Here is a 26013-nt window from a genome sequence, read left to right as displayed (position 1 = left end):
CTCTCCCTCTGCTTGTGCTCTCTCTCTCTCTGTATCTCTCTGTCTCAAATAAATAAATAGAATCTTTAGTTAAAACACACACACACACAAAACGTGGGACAGGGTGAGCTCAGGGTCCTCCCACTCTGCCGTCTTCCCAAGCTCCCCCTCAAGCAAAATCCTCAATCTTTCATTTTATAACCACTCGACTAGCCCCATAAATGTGTGAGAATTGGTAACCTTAGTGAATTTATCTCTTACAAGTACAGATGGGAGTAGTTCCTGAGAAAGATGGGAATAACTTCCACAAATCTCCCTTGACTAGAGGAAATAGAAATTATTTTTTGGTTTAGCTGGTATTTATAAAGGTTCTACTTTTCATAAGCTTCAACAAATAACTCATTATTCATATAAATGCTGTGAAATACTTTCTGAAGTTTCGGAAGAGTATGAACTCTCTACTCTCAACATGTGGATTATCTGAATCACAGTTGATCTTTATAAAATATTTTTTTCATTATTCTTGGTGATCAACCATTCTTCAAATCCCTTTTTTGAGTTTTCTTGACCTCTAATCACTTTATTCTTACATGTAACTCTAGTCTAGCAGTGAAGAACTTTTGATTTAAAATATTTCTAATTATGGGCTTAAGAATTATGTACCAGGAAGATAGCAATCTGACAGAGAAAAGACAGTTTTGCTTAGTTTGTTGCTTGGATTAATAAGAGAGTTTATACTATTTAGTTCCGGCATGGAATTCTGCATAAAGGAACTGGCTGGCAAAGGGTAAAAGAATGATTCAAAGCATGAATTTCTAGTTTTTACTGATTCATGTTTTGGCCATATGGCTTTATTTTTAATTTTTATTTTTTTTTTTTGAAGATTTTTAAAAATTTATTTGAGAGCAAGAGAGGGGGAGAGAGGAGGAAAGAGAGAGAGAGAGTTCCTGCATGTGTGTGCATGATGGGGGGGTGGGCGGGAGGGGCAGAGGGAGAAGCAGACTCCCTGCCGAGCTGAGCAGGGAGCCCAGCCTGATGCAGGGCTTGATCCCAGGACCCTGAGATCATGACCTAAGCCGAATGCTGACGCTTAACCGACCAACTCACCCAGGTGCCCCCATATGGCTTTATTATACTGGTGAAAGCCAGTAGACTGTGTGAACACACACACACACACACCACTCAAATGCATGAAATAACAAGTTCTTGGTCGTCCAGCACTTTTTGATTTTCCTTGCCATTACTGCAGGAAAGATGTGAAGATAATTGGATTCATTTTGCCAGTATAGAAAAGAGCCCGAGTCACTGACAGTGCACAGCTCTAGCCAGTGTTGCCTTTCTAAAAGGAAATCACAAACAAGAAACCACAATTTCATAACCCAGCAATCCTAAAGTACATTTCTTCTCACAATTTTAGAACCTCATTCTGTTTCTGTGCTCCTAAAATGATAACAAAGAATGGGGTTTTTAGACACTTATTCTTGTGCCTTTTACAATAATTTTTCACATGTTAGCTTAAATATCTCAAGAGAAAATCTGCTTACAATGACATTATTCATCTCAATCACCATCATATTGTTTATTAAATGGTGTAAGCAGAGATCAAAATAGTAATTTTATATCCTAACAGTCAGGAGAAGCAATTACCTATTACTACTGTATTAAAAAACAATTTCCTCAGGAAAAGCAAATCATGACAAGTCCTTACACGGAGGGAGGGGAGTTGAGGAGAGGTTGGGTCTGCCAGTGCTGTAGCTCATGGCTGAACCACAGAAAGGCAAGTTTCTTATAAAGAATCTTCATGATACCTATTTAGCAACTGACCCCCACCTCCCATTCCTACCCAACGGGCAAGCGGTCTCTTCCTAAAGAGCAGTCCATCTTTCTCTTACTAGATATATAGCAGCCCATCTTTCTCTTACTAATTCTCAAGTCAACTTTCACTGCGCCCTCTGAAATCCTTACTACTGAAAAGTACTTACTACATCTGTATTTTTCTAACGGTCTTACATACCTTACTTGAACTGAAACCTGGTTTTTCTCTGAGCTATTACTTCCTCTTTCTGGAGTTGAAGCACACTAAGGGACTTTTTATGTGCCTCTATGTCCTTCAATTCTGAGGCCATGGGGCTAGGTGGCATTGGAAGCGGCCTTGCACTTCTGACTGGAAACCCTATCTTCTTTCAAGCTGGAGGAATTGCATTGACAGGCTCTTTCACTCTTTTAGCTTCACTGATGTTCAAATCACTTCCTGGTCACTCCTACTTCTGCAGACACACCCTTGCCAGCCTATCTACAAATTCCCGAAAAACGCTGGGACCAGATTCACCTTATCTTCTAACACACTGTCCAATACCCTGAGGCCCTTAACCTCCTTTTTTTCAAAAGCCTTCTCCTCTTTACTTAGTAATCCACTCACATGGCCACATCCTGACATTTAACCTCCTTTCTCTGAAACACTTAACTTTTAAAATTTGGAATTAGAAATTATTTTCTATTATCTAATTATAATATCCTATTTAACCTGTTTGGAAATTCCTTCCAGTTAATCCCTACTGGCAACTCCTTTTAAATATATTCCCCCTAGGGATGCAAGGGCGTGGGCTCTGGAGCCTGTATGCCTGGGTTTGCATTCCAGCTCCAACATTTACTAGTTAGATAAAATTCACAGTTACTTAACCTCTCTGTGCTTAGCTTTCCTCATTTATAAAATGGTGGTAATAATAATACATCTCTCAGAGTTGTCAGGATTAAATGTTTAAAAACATGTAAGCACTTATAATAGTGCCTAATATATATGTGCTTAATATATGTTAACCACACCACCTTTTTGACTTTCATACCACAAAATGCACAGACTTTAAGGGTACAATTTGATGATTCTGACCATTTCATTCACCTACATACCACAGCCCATCAAGTTGTAGGGCATTTCAATAACCCCAGAAAGATCTTTTGTGCTGCTTCCCAGTCAATCTCAGACTCATCCCTCTCAAGGGCAACCACTAATTTTCTTTCACCTTAGTTTGTCTGTTCTATTAATTTATATAAATGGGATCATAGTAAAAGTGTCTTATTTCACTTGGCATAATACTTGAGGTTCATCCATGTTGTTGCATGGATCAGTAGTTCATTCTTGTTTTGTTGAGTAGTACCCCCCTCTGTGAATATACCATAATTTAAATGTTCACTCTTCTGTTGTGGGGCATATAAGTTATTTCAAGTTTTTGGCTTTTATAAAGAAAGCTGTTGTGAAATTCCCAGCCAAGGTTTGTGTGTGTGTGTGTACATGTACTTACGTTTCTGTGGATAGACACCAAGGAATGGAGCTTTTGTATCAACAGGTAAACGTTTAACTTTATCAGAAACTTCCAAAGGTATTTCCAAACTGGTTATGCTGGAAATTCTCCATATATGTTGGAAATGTGTGATAATTGCTTTATATCTCACCAACATTTAGTATTTCCTGTCTCTTTTATTTTTGCCATTATAGTGGGTGAAGTAGTAGCAACTGTGTTTTTCATTTGAATTCCCTTGACTGATAGTATGGAGCTCTTCACATGCTTATTTGATTAAATAATCTTTGTGAAATGCTTGTTCAAATGTTTTTGCCTTAAAAAAAGTTACTTTTTTTATTATACAGTTGGAGAATATATTCTGGATATAGGTCTTTTGTTGGATACATGTATTAGGAATATTTTCTCCCAGCTGTGGCTTGCTTATTCATTTTCTTAAAAATGTCTTCTGATGAGAAGTTTTAATTAAAAAAAAAAGATTTTATTTATTTATTTGAAAGAGAGAGAAAAAGAGAGAGAGAGAGCATGAATGAGGAGGGGAGGGGCAGAGGGAGAAGGAGAAGCAGACTCCCTGATAAGCAAACAGGGAGCCCAACACAGGGCTGGATCCCAAGACCCTGGCATCACCACCTGAGTCGAAGACAGACACTTAACAGACTAAGCCACCGAGGTGCCCCGAGCAGTTTTAAATTTTGCTAAAGCCCATTTTGTCAATTTATTCTTTATTTGGGTTAATGTTTTCTGGGTTTAAGAAATCTCTTATGGTTGTTTATATTTTAAGCACTTACATTTAGATCTATGATTCATCTTAATCTTTTGAGTGCTCTGAAGTATAGGTTGAGGTTCATTTTTTTCCTCCCAAATGGATACTCAGAAGTTCCATGTTTGAAAAAAGCATGTTCCTATCTCTGTTGAATTGCTCTGGTGCTTTGGTTGAAGATCAACTGACTATACATGCATGTGTCTATTTCTAAACTTTTTTCTGGTATCTATGCCAAGAACACATTGTCCTGATTACTGTAGCTTTACAACATGTCTTGAAATCATGAGGTATAATTCTTACCTTTTGAAATTGTGTTGTATTCTAAGTCTTTTGAATTCCCATATATATTTTAGAATTTGTTTATAAGTTTTGCAAAAAATATTTTTAAAAAAGCCCCCTGGGATTCTGATTAGGATTAGATTGAATATACAGTGTTTAGATCCATAAACAACATGTCTCCACTTATTTAGGTCTTCTTCAATTTCTTTCAGCAGTGTTTTATAGTTTTCAGTGTAAAGATCTAGCATATATTTTATTAAATTTATTCCTGCATATTATGTACTTTTGATGCTATTGTAAATATTTTTAAAATTAAAAATTAAAACTAGAATTGTTGAATCACCATACTGTATACCTGAAACTAATATAACACTGTATGTTAACTATACTGGAATTAAAATAAAAAACTTAATAAAAATATTTAAATTTTAAAAATTTAAAAATTTCAATTGTTTATTGCTATAAACAATTTATATAGAAATATAATTGACTTCGGTTATTGATGTTATATTCTGTGACCCTACAAAACTCACTTAATCTAGTAGGTTTTGTTTAGTTTTTGCAGATTCCTTAGAATTGTCTACTTAGATGATTATGTTGTCTGCAAAGAGAGAAAGTTTTCCTTCTTTTTTTCTAGTCTGTATGTGTTTTATTTCTCTTTATTATCTTATTGCACTTACTGGGACCTCCAATACAATGCTGAATAGAAGTAGAGTGGATATCCTTGCCTTGTTCCCTATCTTAGGGGATAAGTAGTCAGTATTTCACCACTAAGTATGATTTAGTTGTTGGGTTTTTTTTTTTCCTTTTAATAGAACTCCTTTATCAAATTGAAAAAGATTCTTTTCTATTCCTAGTTTGATGTGAGCTTTAATCATGAATGACTAATGAATTTTTGTTAAATGATTTTTCTACATTTGATGAGATGACCTTACGATTTTTTTCTCCATTATTCTGTTAATGTGATAAATTACAGTGACTGATTTTCAAATGTAAGACTAAGCTTAAATTCCTGGAATAAACACCACTTAGTCACAGTGTTAAGGATTCATGTGTTTATGTTCATGAGTGATACTGATTTATAGTTATTTTTTGGGAATTATAATGTCTTTGCTGGCTTTGGTATCAGCATAATGCTGGCCTCATATTATTCAATGATTTGGGAAATGTTCCTTCCCCTTAATTATCTGACAGAGAGTGCTTAAAATTTGTATTATTTTTTCCTTAAGTGTTTGGTAGAATTATATGTAAAGCCTGGACATGGATTTTCTGTACCTGTATTTTCTTTGCGGGAATGTTTTTAATTACAAATTCACTTTCTAAAAATAGATACATGGCTATTTTAACTTTTAATTTCTTTTAGTATCAGTTTTAGTACTTTGTGTCTTTAGCAGAAATTTCCCACTTCATCTGAATTGTCAAACTTACTGGCAAAATATTGTTCATAATATTCCCTTATTTTCCTTTTTCCCTACTTTCATTCTTGAGTTTAGTAATGTGTGAATTCTTCTTTTCTTAATTAATCTAGTTAACAGCTTATCACTTGCTAAACCTTCTCAAAGAACAAACTTTGGTTTTATTGATTTTCTCCACTGTCCAGTTTTTATTTCATTTATATATTCTCTTGATTATTCTTTTCTCCATATTTTAGATGCTTCAGATGTATCCACAAATTTTGGTATGCTTTATTTTCATTACCATTTGAAATTAGTTAAAATAACAGTTAAAAATATTTTCTAATATCTCCCGTAATTTGTCTTTGACTTATAAGTTATTTGGAAGTATGTTGCTTTATTTCTAACTACTTGGGGATTGTCCAACTATATTTTTGTTATTAATTTCTAGTTTAATTACCTTGTATTCACAGAACATACTTTGTATCATTTCAGTCTTTTTAAGTTTATTGAGATTAATACAGACTGATATATCACACACCTTGGGTAAATACCCAGTGTGCACTTGAATATAGTGTGTATTATGCAGTTGTTAGATGGTATGTTCTAAAAATGTCAAATAGGTCTGGTTGATTGATAACATTTTTCAAGTTTACTGATTTTCTGTTAAAATCTAAGAGGGGAGTGTTGAAATCTTCATCTAAAATTGTGAATTTATGTTTCTCTCTTTGGTTCTTTTAGTTTTTGCTTCATGCATTTCCAAACACTGTTACTAGGTGTATATATATTTAGATTTGTTTTATCTACTATATGAATTAACTCCATCATTATGAAATGCCTCTTTATGTAATATTCCGTTTCCTGCAGTTTACTTTGTCTGATATTAATATAGCCACTTTAGCTTTCTTATGGTTGGTGCCTGTATGGTATAACCTTTTCTTTTTTAAATTTTTCACCTCTGTCTTTAGATTTAATATATATTTCTTATAAGCCATATACAATTGTGTTTTGATTTTAATTGATCTAATAATCTCTTTTAGTTGGAGAGTTAAGCCCATTTCCACTTAATGTAATTATTCCAATGTATATGAGTTTAAGACTACAGTCTTGCTATTTGTTTTCAAGTTGTCCCACCTGCTCTTGTTTAGTTCTTTTCTGTATTCTTTTGGATTGGATATATTTTTAGTGTTCCATTAATCTCATCAATTTGCTGATGAGTTACACAACTTTGTTTTATTTTTTTTAATGGCTGCACTAGTTGCAATATAAATCTTTAACTTACCACAATCTAACTTTGAGTAATATTAGAATATCTCATGGATAAGAATGTTAAAAAAAAGTATACTAATATCTCTACCATTCTTTGTGTTACTGTCATCTATTTTACTTCTACACTGTTGCTATTTTTCTTTCAACAAATACTTTTAAAGAAATTATGATATGAATAAAGAACCTCTTGGATTCACCTACATAGTTTTTAGAGATTTATTTATTTTAGAGAGAGACAGAGAGACAGCAAACATGAGAAAGGGTAGAGGGAGAGAGAGAGAAGCAGACTCCCTGCTGAGCTTGGAGCATGATGAGGGGCTTGATCTCAAGACCCTGAGATCACAACCTGAGCTGAAATCAAGAGGCAGACACTCAACCAACTGAGCCACCCAGGCACCCCCAGATTCATCTACATATTTATCACTACTGGTATTCTTCTCTCATTCAGATCCAGATTTCCATCTGGTATATATTGTTTTCAGCCTGAAGAACTTCTTTAATATTTTTGTAGTGCAAGTTGCTAGCAATGAATTCTCTAGCACTTTTCAGTCTTAAAGTGTTTTTATTTTGTTCCAATTTTTGAAGAATAGTTTCACTAGATACAGAATTCTAGGTTGATAGGTTAAATTTTTTTTTTTTACCCAAGCATCATTCCATTGTCTTCTTACTTTCCTTGCTTCTGAGGGAAGCTTGTGATATATTTTATCAATGTTTTCTGATGAATAATGTAATTTTTTTTTCTGGCTACATTTTAAGATTTTCTCTTTATCATTGATTTTCAGCAATTTAGTTATGACATACCATGCCATGATTTTTGGTGTTTTTAAGTTATGATATACCATGGTGTGGTTTGGTGCAGTTTTTGAGGGATCTTCAGCCTTTGATTTGTTGAGCTAATTGGATCTGTGGGTGTATTTTTCAAATTTTGAAAAATTTCAACCATCACTTCTATAAATTTTCTGGTGCTCAATCTCTCTTTGTTCTCCTGCTACTACTCTGATTACCCACATATTAGACTGGTTGATATTGTTTCTCAAGCCATTCAGACTGTACTCATCTTTTTTTTTTAAGGCTCTCCTCCCCATGCTTTTGTTTGGATAGTTTTTATATTCCTGGCTTCAATTTTACTGATACCTCCAGTGTTTAACTTCTTGTTAAGTCCAACCAGTGAATTTCAGTGCCATTTTCTCTGTTTTTTTTAATTGATCTTACTCTTTAAGTATCTTTCATATCTGTCCTCCTCTCTTACTTCTTTGCTACTACACTAATGCAGGCTTATATGTCTCACCTAGACTTCTGCACATTGGATCTTAACTGGTTTCTTTTCCTCTAGCTCTCTCCATTCTTAGATTATACTTACTTTCTAGAATGCAGATTATATCATGAAACTTCTCCATGTTAAAAATTATTTTAAAAATTTCTAATGGACGAAAATTCAAACTTCTCAACATGGCTTTCAAAGCCCTTCATGGTTTTGGCTAGCCTTCCTTTCTAGCACTCTAATTCCATGCATGTGAATCAGTTAATGGATCAAATGTGACATAAACTTTCCTACTTTTGTTTGTGTGTATTTACAACTTAGCATAAATACCTCCATGGTAACAATCCCCAATTTGGCTAGACAAGTCTGATATTTTCCTGTAGGAGCATCTGGGTTGGTGTTCACCAGAGCCCATTATCATTAATTGATTATGTGTTTGCCTCCTCTGCCACATTATAATCTCCTTGATGTGTCATTCACCTTTGGATTCCTATCATTTGTCACAGACCTTGGCCTATAGCAGGGGCTCCATAAATATTTGCCAATTGAAAGAACTCTAAGTTCAGAAGTTTACTGTAACACTATATTCCTAAGTTAATAAACATGGGTTTATGTCAACAGAAAATAGTAATAACAATATCAACTAATGTTAACTGAGCACTTACTAAGAGCTTGGCACTGGTCTAGGTAGTAACTCTTTCCTAACAACTCCTCTAGGAAGCAGGTTCTATTGTTGTCACCACCTAACTGATGAGGAAATGAAGCACAGAGAGATTAACTGACTCGGCTAAGGGCCCAGACAGGAAGTGATAACCAGAATTCGAACCCCTACAAGCTACCCCTAGAGGTCACACTTCAACTCTTAACAATATTCTCCTGCCTGTTCATGTGATTTAAAAATGGGGTAATCATCTGTTTTCCAGAACAAACTTATTTTTTATGTGGTTGTTCCTACTTCACATAACCATTCAGGGACTACAGAGGAAGGCATGGAACTACTCTTCTTTCCTCAAATTTGTTAAACATCTATATTAGACTGACAGGTGAGTAGAGAGAGAAAAACAGATATTTGTAAATGATATTCTCGTGGAAGAGATGAAAACATTTACAAACCTTCAAATAAGTACCACAGGCATTACAGTGGATTCTAGGTTAGAATGGTTTCATTAAGGGACATTCTCTAGCATCTTAAATGTATATCTAAATGATCTTGGTCTAAATAAACCTGCTTCCTCCACTCCCTTCTCATTCAGTGACACTCAAGAAAGTAAATACTGTTAAAACTCAAAAATTTCTAAATCACTGACTTTATGGGGAAAATGATCTTTGAGGGGAAATTTTAAAAACATTATACCACACTTCCAGTTTGTAATAAAAGCTATAACATATTCCATCAGAGTCGTCATGAAAGTACAATTCCTAAAGAGTAATTTTACCCATTTAAATGACAAACCCTGGGTATTTGAGTGGTAAAGGTTACTAAAAGATTTTGGCATTGTAATTTATCATACCACTTCATTATATCTCCAATGAATGATTCATTCTCAATGATATTTCATATTTGAACCTCCTATTCAAATACACTTAAATTTACTGTACATTAATATATACTTTGGTAGCAAGACATTGATGTTCATCTGATACTATCACCAACTAATTAAAATTACATTGAAGAAGAAGTAAGATTGATTTCAGTGAGTCTTGACTAAGTGGCTACCTCCATTATTTAATTTGATGATTATTAATTTTTCAAACTGTTCTTGCCATTGAAAATCTAAGTTAAAAGTATAAATTGTTGTAATTTAAATATTAAATTGAATTCTTCAAAATGGAGAATAACATGAAAAATAAAATTTTTTTATTTGAAAGGTTAACATTTAACGGTAACTGGATAGTAAGTGGCCTATACATAAATATTCATACTGGTGTGGCTTTAAGAATATTTATCTGTTGCCTTTGGCTATGTAAAGGTTTTAACTAAAGAACAAGGCGAAGTGGACCTTTTAGCAATTATCCTCTAAATCGGGGTTGCAAACTCTATGCTTAGAGGGCCTTGGCAGATAACTTAAATGAATGAAGCAGAAATGGTCTGAGTGGGGGCGCCTGGGTAGCAGTCGTTAAGTGTCTGCCTCTGGCTCAGGGCGTGATCCCGGCGTTCCGGGATCGAGTCCCGCATCGGGCTCCTCCGCTGGGAGCCTGCTTCTTCCTCTCCCACTCCCCCTGTTTGTGTCCCCTCTCTCGCTGGCTGTCTCTCTGTCACATAAATAAATAAAATCTTAAAAAAAAAAAAAAAAAGAAATGGTCTGAGTGCACCTGCATTCCTTATGAGTGGAAAGGCCTAAACTCTACAGTAGAGCTTAAAGCTCTGTTAAAAGTGTGCAGTTGCCTCTCAGCTCCAGCTGACTGCTCACTGCACAACAGACAATATTGATAACTTCTGACTTATAAATGTTAGCTGAAGATGTTTAAAAATACTGTGTTTCACGGTTTACCACCAAACTATCTACAGTTCCTAAAAAGCAGAAGTGAAGAAAGTTTTGGCAAAAGTAGAGAACTAGAGCAACACCACACCAACACCAAAGAGGGCCCTAGGGATGGCATTTTGAATGGGTGGAGTGTTCTCTCTCACCTTGCTTCTCTCCATAGAAGGTTCCCTAAAACATGGTTTAGCTGTAATTTATTAAAGGCTCACTGGGAATAGACTATATTAACAGTGGAAATGAAAGACCCTCCTCTGCTGTAGCATCTCTTTGATTGGGAGGAAACTGAGGGGAAATGAGTACAAGTTTTAGAACTGTATTTCTTAATATCTGCTTGAATAGTACAGAATATTTCTGGAATCAAGTGCATTTAGAAAGGTCCATGACAAACTTACTTATTTTATCTTGCAGCATCAAGAGGCATAGTAAGACTCGCCTGTTTGTTCAACAAATATTTATTCAGCACTTCCTTTGTGCCATGTTCTTAATGGGACTAGGGATAAAAGTCAAATAAAACATGCTTGTAGTCTAAAGGCAGTGAGATAGATAAGCACATGGTGAAGAAGTGTTACGAGGATTATGAAGTTGTGACTGGCAATGGTGAACTATACCCCAAATAGTTATTACCCAGAGGGGAAATCATGGAGAGCTTCCTGGAAGAAGTAGCAACTAAAGAGCAAATCGGAGCTGTAATCCTTATCTAGGGCTTAGACTGTGCCAGGCATTGTTATAAAAGCCTTATGTTTATTTACTTGTGTAAATCTTCATAACAATCTTAATAGGAAGTATAACTCATATTATTTGCATTTTATAGGTGAGGGAACTCATATAACTAGGGTCATATAACTAGTAAGTATCAGAATTCAGATACTGTGCTTTTAACCCCTACATATTATTTACATGTCTATACTTAACAAAATATAGATTAGAACATATTACAAGTAGGTATGACTTGGTGATTTCACCAGGATAGGGAACACTACAGAAAAAAAATACCTTCTCTTTGCTTATTGCTTAGGACTGTCTTAAATGTATGTAACTCTTTCTAGATTCAACCACACTCAGAAAAGAAGTTCTAGATATGTTATGAGTGTTTTGCCTTTTAAAATTTAGCATGAGCTCAAGTTACCTAAAATAATGACCAGTTTGCTTTCTTCACACCAGGATTTTCTTAGATGAGGACCTATTACACTTTTTATTATTTTTTTATTTTTTAGTTTAAGTAGTACATTTCTTATGTCATTAGATACCTGGTGCCACTGACACATATTCATCTGACTCATTTATTAAATAGGAAATATGGTTCAGTCAAGTTCACTTTCTATCTTATCAAGGTTTACTTGTAAAGAAAGATAATATTTTATTTTTAAATACTGTATTCCTACAAATGTCACTAGATGAAAGGCATACTACTGTGTGTGTGTGTGGGAAGGATGATATCCATGTACAGAATGGTCAGTTCAGATTTTAACAAAATATCTAGAACTTCAATTAGTTAACTGACAAAGGTGACTGAATTCACAAAAGCAAGGTAATGACAGATTTTATTTATTAACTACACACAGAATGGAGTATTGGTCTCATATATGATTTAACTGTTGGAAACCACCTACTGTTGAACTCTAAAAAAATCATAGATAAATAAGGAAATCAGTACTTAAAACATAGCCATTTAGTATTATTATAAATGAATTATGCACCACTATTATAGACTCCATCTCTGACTATACATTTACCATTGTAGTGAGTTTTACACTGCCTTCTTATGTTTTTATGTTGTTAGAGTCCTTGTATTTCTACTCAAAGATCTCCCTCTAGCATTTATTGTAAGGCAGGTCTAGTGGTAATGAATTCCCTCAGTTTTTGTTTGTTTAGGAAAGTCTTTACCCCTCCTTTATTTCTGAAAGACAGCTTTGCCAGGGATAGTATTCTTGGTTGGTTTCTAATTTTTTCCCTATATTTAGAATATGTCATCACATTCTCTTCTGGCCTGAAAAGTTTCTGTTGAGAAATCTGTCCATAGTTTTATGGGACCTCCCCTTGTATGTAACTTCTAACCTCTCTTTTCTCATTGCTTTTAAAATTCTTACTTTGACTTTTGACAATTTAATCATAATATGTTTGTGTGGTCCTATTTGTGGTCCTTTGGCCTCTTGGATCTGAATATCTATTTCTCTCCCCAGGTTTGGGGAGTTTTTAGCCATCATTGCTTTAAATATACTCTCTGTCCTTTTCTCTTTCTCTTCTCCTTCTGTAATTCCAGTAATGTGAATATTGCTTATTTTCTTTGTGTCTCATAATTCCCATAGGCTTTTTTCACTCTTTGTCATTCCTTTTCCTTTTTTAATCCCAACTGGATAATTTCAATTGTCTTGTCTTCTAGGTCACTGATTCTTTTTTCTGCATGGTTCAATCTGCTTTTGAAGCTCTCCACTGAATTCTTCAGTTACTGTATTTTTCAGCTCTAGCATTTCTATTTGTTTATTTTTGATGGTTTCCATTCCTTTGTCAAACATCTTGTGCTGTTCATGGTTTGTTTCCCTAAGTTCATTTCATTGTCTGTCTGTATGTTCTTGTAGGTCACTAAATTTCCTTAAGACTGTTCTGAATTCTTTGACAGGTCACAGATCTATCTCTTTAGGATCAGTTATTAAAGCTTTATTAGTTTCCTTTGGTGGTGTCATATTTACCTTTTCATGATCCTTCCTTACACTGGAGTCTGTGCATTTAAGGAAGTGGTTAAAGGTTTCTTTTAAAATAAATATATTTAAGCCCCAAACAGCTGAGTTGATTTAAAGGAAAGTATTAAGTACTTATTAGAACAAGTAGTACATAAACATGGTAAAGCCATGAGAGTAGTACTGAAGTAATTAAAATTTGAGAAAGACCAGTCAGTCATATCAGGCCCAAACTTCTTGGCCTGTACCTTATTGCTTATCTACTCATACCTTATTGCTGCTATAGGTCTTAGAGGTTACACCATAGGCATAAAATCTCCCAACCTATGCCTGACTATTGTATTGCAGGACTGATGTTTCCTTCAGGGTATTCAAAAAAAAAAAATCTGGCAATAATGATTAATCACTCTTTTTTCTCCAAATATGTATCAATTTCCAGCCTTCAGGCTTCTGTTCATGCCGTTACTTCTGCTTGGAATACTTGGCTTCCTATCTCTACCTGTTGAAATCTTATAGTCTTTCAAAGGCCCAACTAAATGTAGTCGTCTTCATTCAGCCTTTCCTCATCCTGTAGTCAGACGGATTTCTTTCCCTTTCATAGCACCAGTAGACCTTCTCTCTCTACTGTGCTTCCCACCACGGTTTTGGTGATATTCTAGATGTTCAAATAATCATATTCTCCCACCTAGTAGATTTTAAGCTCTTTCATGGGAGAGCAAGGAAGAGTATAAATTTTATTCATTTTTTATATGACCATGGTACTTAACAAAGTGCTTTATACACAGAATAGGCCCATATTAATATTTGCTGAATTGAATTTACTATTTTAAGCAACATTCAGGTGACACTTACAATTTTGCGCTTGATCATGAAGAGTGGGATTTTTGCATGAAGAGGAGTTGAGGACAGTTCCTTATGGACTGTTGATAAATATAATCTTCTTTTAATGTTCCCTAAATCAGTAATTCTGAAGAAAGAAAGAAGAGAGAAAGATTCCCATCAATATAATATCTACTACTTTGGATAATCATTAAATGATATAATTTATCATACAGGCCCTTTGCAATAGGGAGATCAAACACAGAATTTAAGAATTGTCTTTTTTCTCTCAAGAAGTAATAAAATTTCTTCCTTAAATTCAAAGTGTTCACAAGCCTGAATGTATAAATTCACTTAATATGCTAATTTATTTCAGTACTCTACAGATTTCTACAGTCTTCTAGCCTACGAAAAAATTCAATTTGTATGAACTGAGAAACTGCTAGCCTTTAATAACCATGCTTGTTCCAGCCCCTTAAGCTTGTGTTATCTTGAGACATACTGTCACCTACTAAATAGGAAAACATTATGGGTTTCTTTCCCTAAAAATGCACCTGTCATTTTATATAGGCTCTTAGTCTGCTTAGAGACAGACACAAAACACTGACTGTCGCTTTCACTTCCTAAGCACATATCTTCAAAGCAGAATTATAATACACAAGTTTATTGCTCACTATTCAGGTCAAGTCACAGTGATACCAAGGACACTGAATTCTAACATCTTTAATAGATTTAGACCACAGCCATGATCACAAAGATTAGGTTTGCTTCAAATTGATAGAGGCTCATTTTTATGTTCTGCTTCCTTTAGGTCTCAGAGGTAACACAGCAGGCTTAAAATCTCCAAACCTGTCTCAGGCTTTTATATAGTAGAGTTGATGCTTATTAAAGACTGTCTTTTTAGCAGAGAATAGCGATGTTTCCCCCATTTTTAGCAACTTTATCTAGATGTACAAACTGCTAATTTTCTACAGTTAGTAATTCCCCAAGGTGACAACATTTCATTCAAATGAACTGCTACCAATATTTATAGTATAATTAACTATTTTAAAAGTCAACATAGTTTTTTCTATACCTCTTTCTTATCTCCTCTTCCTACTTTTCTACTCTCATTATTTCTTCCTTCTAAAATACATATTCTGTAGAAAAACTATTATTCAACAGTGTTATGATTAAATACAGTACAAATTAGAAGAGATGATTTAAGAGAATGCCCCAGACCTAAAAATTCTACTGTGCCAGCACTAAAAAACACCATAACTTCATTTAAAAAGCAATAAATCCTTTCAATCCAGAGTGAGAGGTAAGGTTAAGATGCAAAAGGGTTAAGTCTATCATAGTTTTATATTCAGATGTATGAGTAAATGTGGTATAATTTTTGCCCCAAGACAGTGTCTTCAACGTGGGACGAGTACATGGGGAGGTGTGGTGAAACACAATCATCCGCTGAAGTGCAGAAGGAAAATGTTAGAACTATCTTTCATCCTGTTCTTTTAAAATGTTATTTTTGTGCATGTTTTATTATATAGCAGTGCAGCAACATATTCCTGTTTAGGAATGGGATTACTTGATAACTAGGAATGGGATTACTGGGTAATTGGGGAATATATAGGTATAACTTTATAGAACTAATTCTCCAAAATGATTGCAGTGGTTCCATATTCTCTTCAATTTTTGGTACTATCAGACTTTAAGTTTTTGTTTGTTTGTTTTTGTTTTTTGTTTGGGGGGGGAAGGGGCAGAGGGAGAGGAAGAGAGAGAGAATCCCAGGCAGACTCTGTGCTGAGTATGGAGCCCTATGCAGGGCTTGATCTCATGATCCTGAGATTATGACCAAGCTGAAATCGAGTCTGATGCTTAACTGACTGAGCCACTCAGGCACCCCGGTACTATCAGACTTTAGTGTTAGCCAATTCTAGTTGGTATGAATGGATATCATTGTGATTTTATTTGCATTTGTCTTCTGAATAATGACACTGATCAATTTTACATGTGTTTACTGGCATGTCATGTGACATGTCTGTTAAGTCATTTGTTCAATTTTTGGGGGGCTATTTTCTTATTATAATTCTAAGAGTTCTTTATAAATTTTGGATATATATCCTTTGTCAGATTATGCATTGTGATTATTTTCTTCCCTATTATCATAAGGATATCTTTTGTTAACCTTTTATTTGGAAATAATTTCTCACAGAAAAGTATCAAGAATAGTGCACAGAAACTCATGTACACTTTGTCTAAATTAGCTTAATGATACCTTTTGATTAGCAGAAGTTTTTAATTTCATGAAGTCCAGTTTATCAATATTTATACTAGTGCTAGAATTTCTATGTCCTAAAAAATCCCTGCCTAGCCCAAAGCTACAAAGAAGGTACTTTCCTATGTTTTCTTCTAGATCTTCACAGTTCTAGGTTTTACATTCTATGATCCATCCAAGATTAATTTCAGTATTGTGTGAGGTAGTGGGTGTGGTTTTTTCTGTATGTTTATTCAGTTGTCCAGCATTATTTGTTAAAGATTCTCCTTTCCAAACTGAAATGCCATGATACTTTGTTGAAAATCAATTGAATATATATGTATGAGTGTGGATCTATTTCTGGGCTTTCCATCAATCCATTTGTTTCATTTATCCATTCTTCCACCAATGTCACACTGCCTCAGTATTGTGGATTAGCAGTAGGTCTTGAAACTAGGCAAAGAAACTCTTCTACTTGGTTTCGTTCAGGTTTGTCTGGCCCTTGTTTTCCATAGATTTTAGGATTCACTTGTCATTTTCTATAAAGATGTTGTTGAGAGTTTTGGATTGTGTTGAATCTACGGATCAAATTGGGGAGAACAATATTGAGTCATCCAATCCACTTATGTGATATATCTTTTGCAATTATTTAGGCCTTGTTTAATTTCTTTCATAATGTTTTGTAGTTTTCATTTTAGAAATCTTGCACATTTTTTGTTAAATTTATTCCTAAGTATTTTGTTTTTTGACATGACTGAAAATGAATTTTAAAAATTCACCAGCCAAATGCTACTAGTATATAGAAATTCTACTGATTTTTTATATAATTATTCCTGTGACCATGTTTAATTCATGCATTAGTTTCAGTAGTTGTTTTGTAGATTCCTGAGGATTTTATATATAAACAATCATGTCTTCAGTGAATAAGGACTTTTACTTCTGCTTTTCTCAATCTTTATACCTTTTATTTCTTTTTCTTGCATTACTGCACTGGCAGCACTTCCAGCGTACACTATACTGAAGTGATGAACACAGAAAACCCTGCCTTGTTCCTGATCATAGGGGGAAAATGTTCACTATGTTTCTATTAAATGTGATTTAGATTTAGGTTTCCTTTATCAGATTTAGTATGTTCTCTTCTATTTCTAGTTTTTTAAGTTTTTTTCCTTTTTTTTTAGTCACGAAAGGGTGTGGAATTTTGTCAATGCCTTTTTTTCTGCAGCAATTCAGATCCTATTGTTTCTTTCCTTTATTCTGTCCATATTTTGAATTATACTGATTGATTTTCAAATGTAAAATCAACCTTGTACTCTTGGTATAAATTTCAATTATGTTAGCATTTTGTTGAAGATTTTCACATCTATTTTCATGAGGAACATTGGTTTGTAATTTTCTCAAAATATCTATGTCAGGTTTTGATAACAGAGTTAAGCTAATCCCACAAAGTGATTTGGGAAGTGTTTCCTCCTCCTCTATTTGAAAATTTGTTTAAAATGAGTGCTAGTTTAAATGTTAATAGAATTAATCTAAGTCTGAAGTTTTCTTTGTGGGAAGATTTTGGTTATACATTTAATTTAATAGATTAGTAGGCTACTCAGATTTTGAATTTTTGTTCTTTTGGTTTTGATAAATTGTGACTTTATTGCCATAAAGTTGTTCATATTATTCCCTTTATTATCATTTTAACATCAGTAGGATCTGTAGTTGTATTCCTGTTCTCATTCCTGACATTGGTAACTTGTGATTTCTCTCTTTTTACTAATCAATCCGCTTTGGTTTATTAAGTTTATCTTTTTAAAGAAAGAACTCTTGGCTTTGTAAAATTTCTCTGTTCTTTGTTTTCAATTTTATTGATTCCTGGTTCTATTTTTATTTCTTTCCTTCTACTTACTCTGGGTTTAATTTGTTCTTCCCCCCCACACCCAGCTTCTTAGGATGGAAAGTTAGATAATTAATTTTAAACCTTTCTTTTTTCTCATACAATACTTAAAACTTATAAGCTTTCCTCTAAGCATTATGTCAGCTGCCTCCCACACATTCTAGTATGTTGTATATAATTTTCATTCAGTTTGAAATATTTTCTAATTTCCCATATGATTTCTTCTTTGAATCTTGGGCTACTTAGATGTGTGCTATTTAATTTCCAAACAGTACAGTCTTTTCTATATCCTGCATTGCCATTGATTTTTAATTTCATTCCATTGTGGTCAGAGAACATACTTTATAAAGTTTCCTTTCTAAAAAGTGTAATAAGACATTGTATGATTCAGCATATGACTGGTGAATGGTCTACATGCACTTGGATTTTATTATTTTAAAACTTAAAAAAATTAAAAACTACTTTCCCCAAGTCTACTCAATACTGACCTATCATCTATTTATCTTTAGGGTATTCCTTCATATTTCTGGGCAGTTCTGGCACCTAGATCACAATTTTCTTCTGCCACCATTCTGGGTAACTTTATCTAACCAGAGAGCAAAATTTAATTTAAACCTAAACCTATTTCACTATGATAACCAACACAACTATTCCAACTTCAAGGTCTCCTATTCAAATTTTCTTCCTGATTTCATTAATTCATTCAACTAGCATCCAGTCAATGCCTTAGTAGCACAATACAAAGTACTAGAGGTATGGAATTAGCTGAGATATAGAAATCATACTCCAGTGTGGGAGGAAAAATAACCATTCCTAAGTCGCTATTTTTAGCATATTTCATAGACATTATCTTATTAAGTCTCACAAAAATCTTTCACTGAAGGCAGTATATTCATTCTCCACTTTGTAGATGGGGAAACTAGACTCCAGAAACTAAGGAAGCTACTAGTCTATGGAAATACAGCTAATAAGTAGCAGAGTGTTAAAACTTCTCTCTTTAAAATCATGAGCCATTTCAGTGATATAACGGTATGGTCACTCCCATACAGGCTGAATTTCTTTCATTCGTTTATGTTGAATGGCCACTATTTGCACATGCTGTGCTAGCGATGACAAGAGTGCCTTGGTGTCCATCTTCACAGAACCACAGCTAAACACTTCCAATACAATACTTGTTCATCTCATGAAAACCATGTACCCTTTCTCTTCTCCCCTTCTCAGTCTTCTAAAACGATTTCCCACTCAATTCTGGATTCCAGTTTGGATCCAATTACCCAATAGGTCACAAACATGTGTCTTACAACCATGACCTACGTAAAGCCTCCTGAAAGGATGATCCAAAGCTAGCAAGATGAGTGTACTCTGCTAGAATGTGGTAATTTATCTAAAAAAAAAAAAAAAAAAAAAAAAAAAATCTACCAAGCATCAGAAGTTTTTTTTTTTACTTGGTATATAATCAGAACAAGTGACTTACACTTCAATACTTGATGTATGCATTCCCCAAAGGAAAGGTAGTAATATTAATTACTTATTGAACATTTTTTATATGCCAACACTGTATTAAGTATTCTGTATGCATTATTTCACTTAATGCTCCCATAAACCTTAGAAGATGCCTACTATTATTATCTCTACTTAACAGATGAGGAAACTAAAGTTTTAGTTCCTAAAGTTACACATCTAGCAAAATCCAGATTTATACTCAGATCTAAATGATTCTAGTACCTAGATCCTTACCCACATGCTGACTTTCTTTTGGGCAGATAGTGCCTAAAAACACATCCATAGTAGAATGATCTTTGCTCCTGGGAACAAAATATTTAATATCTGGTAGCTAAGACTCCTATCCTTCACAGTGTTTGGATGGACAGAGCCCATGTTTGCCTTCATGTGTGTGCGTGTTCCATTGGCAAAATCTTCCTTTAAAATTTGTAAAAAACAACAACAAAACAAACAAACACCCTTCTGATCCAGGTACTATTATCTTACAATTAAAAGCTCATAGGCTAATATTGCTTTCTTTATTTCTATGTTCTTGAAGGTCACTTCACTGTCCCACCATAGGCCTCATACACTTAAAATTCTCTCAGTTACTAGTGAGGATCTCTGTGAATCACTGATTGTTCCCTGTTTTGAACATTTGGGCGTCACTATTCCAATTAGCTGTCAGATCCTGTCACAGTCACCTTTCTAGTAGTTTCATGCCTGTTTCTTCTTCGGTTTTCTATAACCACAATGCTTAGTCATTTGTTGCTTTGAATGTAGTAGTCTCTCTACCTCCACACTTTTATCTCTCAGTCTGTTCTTCATGTGGACCAGCCATGGGGACTGAATGTCACCCCTTGGCTCCAATTTCTTTCGCATCCTAGCCTAAGGAATCAAGTCCAAGGTTCCTTATCTCGTTATTCAAGGACCTCCAAAATCTGACCCTTAGCCACTATTCCATTATCACTTTTCACTGCATTCCTCAATGTACCCTCTGTTTGTGTCAGAATTCATAAAATAAGGAGTGCAAGACTGAAACCAGGGGGTTGCAGAGACAGCAGGTGAGAACATCAGCAAGGAGTGAAATTGCAGAATAAAGCCAGGGTTGGTTTTGAGGAGTCTTAACATGAGATATCAAGAAGAGCTTGATGGGGCAGATATCAAGGCTATACTTAATAACCAGAAAAGGATGGAAAATGGACGAGCAACATCTAAATCCCTACCATATGCCAGAACCTTCACTCAATTTCGCCAATGTTATCTCATTTATTCCTCCCAACAATTTTTTTTTGAAATAGAAATTAATCATCACATCTTACCAACGTAGTGAGAGGCTCAGAGACATTAAGCCATTTGTTCATGGTCTCAGAGCTATGTGGCAGAGCCAGCAATCTAAAAAGATAAAGCAAGAGTAATAAAGGTACATTATTTACAAGTCTATATGACAATTCCAGAGGATGGCAGTGCATGGCTTAGTGTTTTTGAAAGGTTTCATGCTTACTAGGAAGGAAGAGGTGAGTAACTGGCCTACCATCCATTCAACCCCTTTACTAAAGGGCATTCATTCCAGGAGAAAGGTAACCAGCCAGAGCTCCTTGTAAACATGACTGACCTCTGACAAATACATCAGTGGTGTTTATTAGAAGGAAAGTCCTTAATATATGGGTTTTTTGTTTTGTTTTATTTTTGCAGGATGTACCTGATCTCTCTAAGATTGCTTATGGTTAACAAACTTGGAATCCATGCACTTATGGGGCATGGTTCCTTGGAACACGTCACATAAGCTAAAAGTGTAAGAGCTCCCTCTGGGTGAGCAATATTCTCAGGTGTTTTTCTGTCAAGTATTGCTTAGAGAAGTTGTTTGTTAGATCTGAGCCAAAGTGCATTTAGAAAGAACTGGAGAGATGCAACGGTTATTCCAGATCTCTTCCTGCTTCATGTGTGCATCAGTATTGGCTAAGATCTCTGATTCTTGTGAGTCTGTTTGACAATCAAAGCCTTTGCACTAACTCATATACCTGGATGTGCTGTGCAGCCTCTTTAGGAAACACACCTTCAAAAGCAGAGGCTGAGAAAAGGACACAGGTGCAAGTGGTTTATTGGATAAGAGATTCCATGATGCAGGAATGAAGGAAGAGGGAGAGTAAAACAACAAAAGAGGAAAATCCAAGATAAGAAGGCATTGTCAACAAGACTGCTATAGACTATAGGGGCTCCATTCCACCAGAACATCCATGGAGACACGTACAGAACACCTCCAAGAACTGTCCTCTTGAGGAATAGGAGGTGGGAGCCTATAGCCACTAAGTGCTAACCCCCAATGGTTAAGGGTTCCCTCAGGGGGCCTTACCACCCTAGTATTTCCAATTTATGCCTGTCTGTGGGTAGAGTAGTTGGGTCCCACAGCATCAAAGAAGGTCCTGGATGGCATTTGATATGGGATGCTTTCCAAGCAAGCTTGTTCCAAACCACCCACTGCAGTCGCAGCTGATATCAGAGGTGGACCCAGAGGATGTGACATGGAACACTGGAGTGGGCTGCCACAATGACAATACCAGCGTGTTTGCTACTTAAACATAATCCATCCTTTCATATTTCTATGCCTTTGCTTATGTATGTCCCTTGGAAAGTCCCTTCTCTCATTCTGCCAACTGAAATTATATTCATCCATCACAGTTTGGGTTGAAATGCCACCTCCTCCTGGAAAACATCGCAGATCTCCGAATTAAAAATAATTACATCTTTTTTTGACTTACCACAGCATGTTTTTCAACCTCTATTACTCAATTTCTTTCAATCCCCTTTGGTGTTCTAGGTCAGTAACTATAGTCCACGTTATGGGCCATAATGTAACACAAATATGCAAATCTTTTCCTTTGTTTTCATGGGTGAATAACATGTGGTCCTGTATATTTCAGCTTTACCACTTGCTAGTAACATTCTAATTGAGTTTAAAAAGGTTACTAGAATTTGGTAATCCAGAGCCCATTTTAGAGTTTCAAGAAGTCTCTCATTCTAAATTCCATAAAGAAATCTGACTGCCCTGAAATGTTTGGTAATTTGTAAAAGTTCCCAGTATGCACATGTACAAACACAAGAGATGGGACTTCTGCAGTTTGGGGGAAGGACAATTTATTACAAATTCATCATCAGTGTTATCTTGAGTTGACTGCAGTTTTTGAGTACTGCTACTTTCTTTTTTTAGTGATTATTATTCTTTTAAAGATTTTTATTTATTTATTTGGGGGGGGAGAGAACATGAGCAGGGAGAAGGGGCAGGCAGAGGCACAGAGAGAATCTCAAGCAGACTCCACACTGAATGCAGAGCCCGACACGGGGCTCAATCTCATGACCCCGAGATCATGTCCTAAGCCGAAACCAAGAGTTGGATGCTTAACTGATCGAGCCACCCAGGTGCCCGAAATTATTATTATTTTAGACTACTCATTATCAACAAGTGTGGAAATAAGCTGTAATGGTTAAGAGCAATAATTTCAAAGCCATATTTTCTGTGTTCAAATTCTGGCTTCACCATTTCTTAGCTATGTGACACTGGGTATGTTACTTACACTTCGGTACCTCAGTTTCTTTATTAATAAAATGTAGAAAATAATAGTACTCATAGGATTGTTGTGAGGACTGCATACATAAGTGAATGTAAGAAAAATGCATAGAACAATGCCTGGCATACAGAAAACTACCTAAGTACTAACCATCATCTTGAGTGGCTGTGTATTTTTAGCCTTTAATCTTCTATTAACTAAAATATTTATTAAGAAAGATAGGCCCACCTGGGCTGTAAAGCCTGATAAGAACCACACAATGGGTACATGGCCTGACTTTGCTCTGGTGGAGGTCAGGTTTTGGTCTACACAAGATAGTTCTCAGTTAAATCTGACCGTCGTGGCTCTGACCTCTGGAAGAATTTCTAAATGCTCATGTGCCCAGTTTAAGACAGAGGTATTAAGACTAAGCCACTCATATGGTGATGAGAATTTATTCTACTGTCTTTGCAAAAATAAATATGCAAACCTTCCCTATCTCATAATCAAGAATAGTTGGTTTTGGAGGGAAAACAAAATCATGTGCTAAGCTTAAATGGTTCTGAAAGCAAGCTGAATTGCTACTTTAAAAAAAATTAAAATTAGTCATTCATGAGAGATAGAGAATATAAATGCATATGTGTGTCTACTTAAAAGCTTCATTATGCTCATGTGCTCATGTGCTTTTTTGGGGACAATTTAGTTGCTGTAAGGAAGGCTGCTTGTAAAACAGCTCTTCAGTTGTAATACAGGCTTGATTTTCACCATCTAAAACCTCCTGTGACCTAACAAAGCAGAAAAAGGCAAGTAACACTGGCATTGCTTCTCTTAAACTTAGAGATACTTTTTTATTAAGAAACCCCATATATGAGTTAATACATTTTTATATCTGTAAGTGAGCATTCATAGCTAAGGGTCAGCGATGTGATAGAAAAAGTAATGAGACCATGTTGAGAAAAAATGGGGTAGTCAACAGGAAAATCAACCTCATTTATTATAATATTCTAGTGATCAGCAGGTGTATAACTCTCTCAGCTATGGTCATTAACGACATTCATTCCAAACTTAACATCTACATTTGCAAACCATTTGAAAGTAAAATTACTTCTGAATTCAATTTCCAATTTGCTTTTATATCTCCATCTTTGATTGACAATTTTTATTTTAACAATGGCAACCTCAGTGAGTATTTGAGTAAATGGTAGCAACCATCCAATAGTGTAGATAAACTTGTCTATTTAGATTACCTATTCACTTTTCTTCCATATGTACAATCATTTTCAACCACTGAATGTTCACTTCAGGTTAGAATGAACTTGCAAAACTGATGTCAGGCTTCTGATGATTAGATTCATTTATTAGAATTACTTGTTCTTAAAGCCAAAATGGTATTTATTTTTCTTATCATGACCTAAAAATGACCAAATTTGAATGCACACCTTCAGTGATGCTACCAAATAACTCCAGGCATAAATTACAAGAAAAGAGAGAGTTTGCAAAATCGTATATATAAATGTGTGCAATGATGTTTGGGTATATAGTTAATATGGCTGTGCACTGAAATTGAAAACCATATAGAAGATGGCGCCATGCAGAAGGCCTCCCTTATGCATTCACTCCTATACTTCATAATCACCACAGGGAATTTTATTCCATCAATTTTTCCTGGGTCCCTTCTGCTGAATTTTAAATTCATTGAGGATTCTTTTGTCTTTTATAGAAAAATTCAGAATTCTGAACCTAAGATGCTTTCGTATACTTATTGAAACACAAAGTAGTCCTCTTTTCTTACTTAGCATTCATTACAATGCACATTTCACATGTATGGCTTTACATCAGTAACTGGTGCTCTTTGAATCTTTCTCTGAATGTCATTTGATCCCCTTTTTAAAAAGAGCTCTATTGAGGTACAATTTACATGCCATAAAATTCATCATTTTAAATTGTGTACATTTTTAGTATATTTAAAGAGTTATGTAAACCATCACCAGAATTTGGTTGTCAAACATTCCCACCATCCAAATAGATCCCACATACCTGTCTGCAGTCAATCTCCACTCTCATCCCCATCCCCAGGCTATCATGAATCTGGCTTGGGTCTAGAAACATTTGCCTTCTCCAGATATTTCATGTAAGTGGAATATAAAATATAAAATTTTCTGCATGTGACATCTTTCACTGAGCACAACGTTTTTGACATTCATCCACTGTAGCCTATATCATTACTTTCTTATTGAAGAACAGTGTTGTAATATATGGATATGCCACATTTTATATCTATTCACCAAAGGAGTTGGTGGAATTGTAGTTTGTCTCCAGGTTTGGCTAACCTAAATAATGGTACTAAGAACATTCATGTTCAGCTCTGTGTGTGGTCATAATATTTTCATGTTTCTCAGGCATATACCCAGGAAGACAGCCATTGTGGTGGGTATGAGGTGGTATCTTATTATTTTTTTTTTAAATTTTTTCTTAAATTTTAATTTGAATTCCAGTTAGTTGACATATAGTGTAATATTAGTTTCAGGTGTACAATACATTAATTCAACACTTCCATAGAACATGAGCACATAGAGTGCTCATCACAAGTGCACTCCTTAATTCTTATCACCTATTAATCCATCCCTCAATGCAACCCCCCCCCCCCCCCCCC

The 26013-nt window shown here is 35.0% G+C and overlaps 1 protein-coding gene across 15 annotated transcripts in view; it reads right to left on the bottom strand.

Moving 5' to 3' along the window:
• Positions 1–26013, bottom strand: part of CFAP20DC (CFAP20 domain containing) — a 235926-nt gene that overhangs the window by 137635 nt on the left and 72278 nt on the right. For all 15 annotated transcript variants that reach the window (XM_040628608.1, XM_040628613.1, XM_040628612.1 and 12 more), the window contains one exon: positions 14252–14366. In XM_040628608.1, the coding sequence (XP_040484542.1) occupies positions 14252–14366 (115 nt within the window). The remainder of the gene's footprint in view (positions 1–14251; positions 14367–26013) is intronic.

The sequence above is a fragment of the Ursus maritimus genome, unplaced genomic scaffold (assembly GCF_017311325.1).
Source record: "Ursus maritimus isolate PB19 unplaced genomic scaffold, ASM1731132v1 scaffold_14, whole genome shotgun sequence".
NCBI classification, from domain to species: domain Eukaryota; kingdom Metazoa; phylum Chordata; class Mammalia; order Carnivora; family Ursidae; genus Ursus; species Ursus maritimus.
Note: the sequence above shows the minus strand (reverse complement) of the source record. Positions and strands in the feature narration are given on the sequence as shown.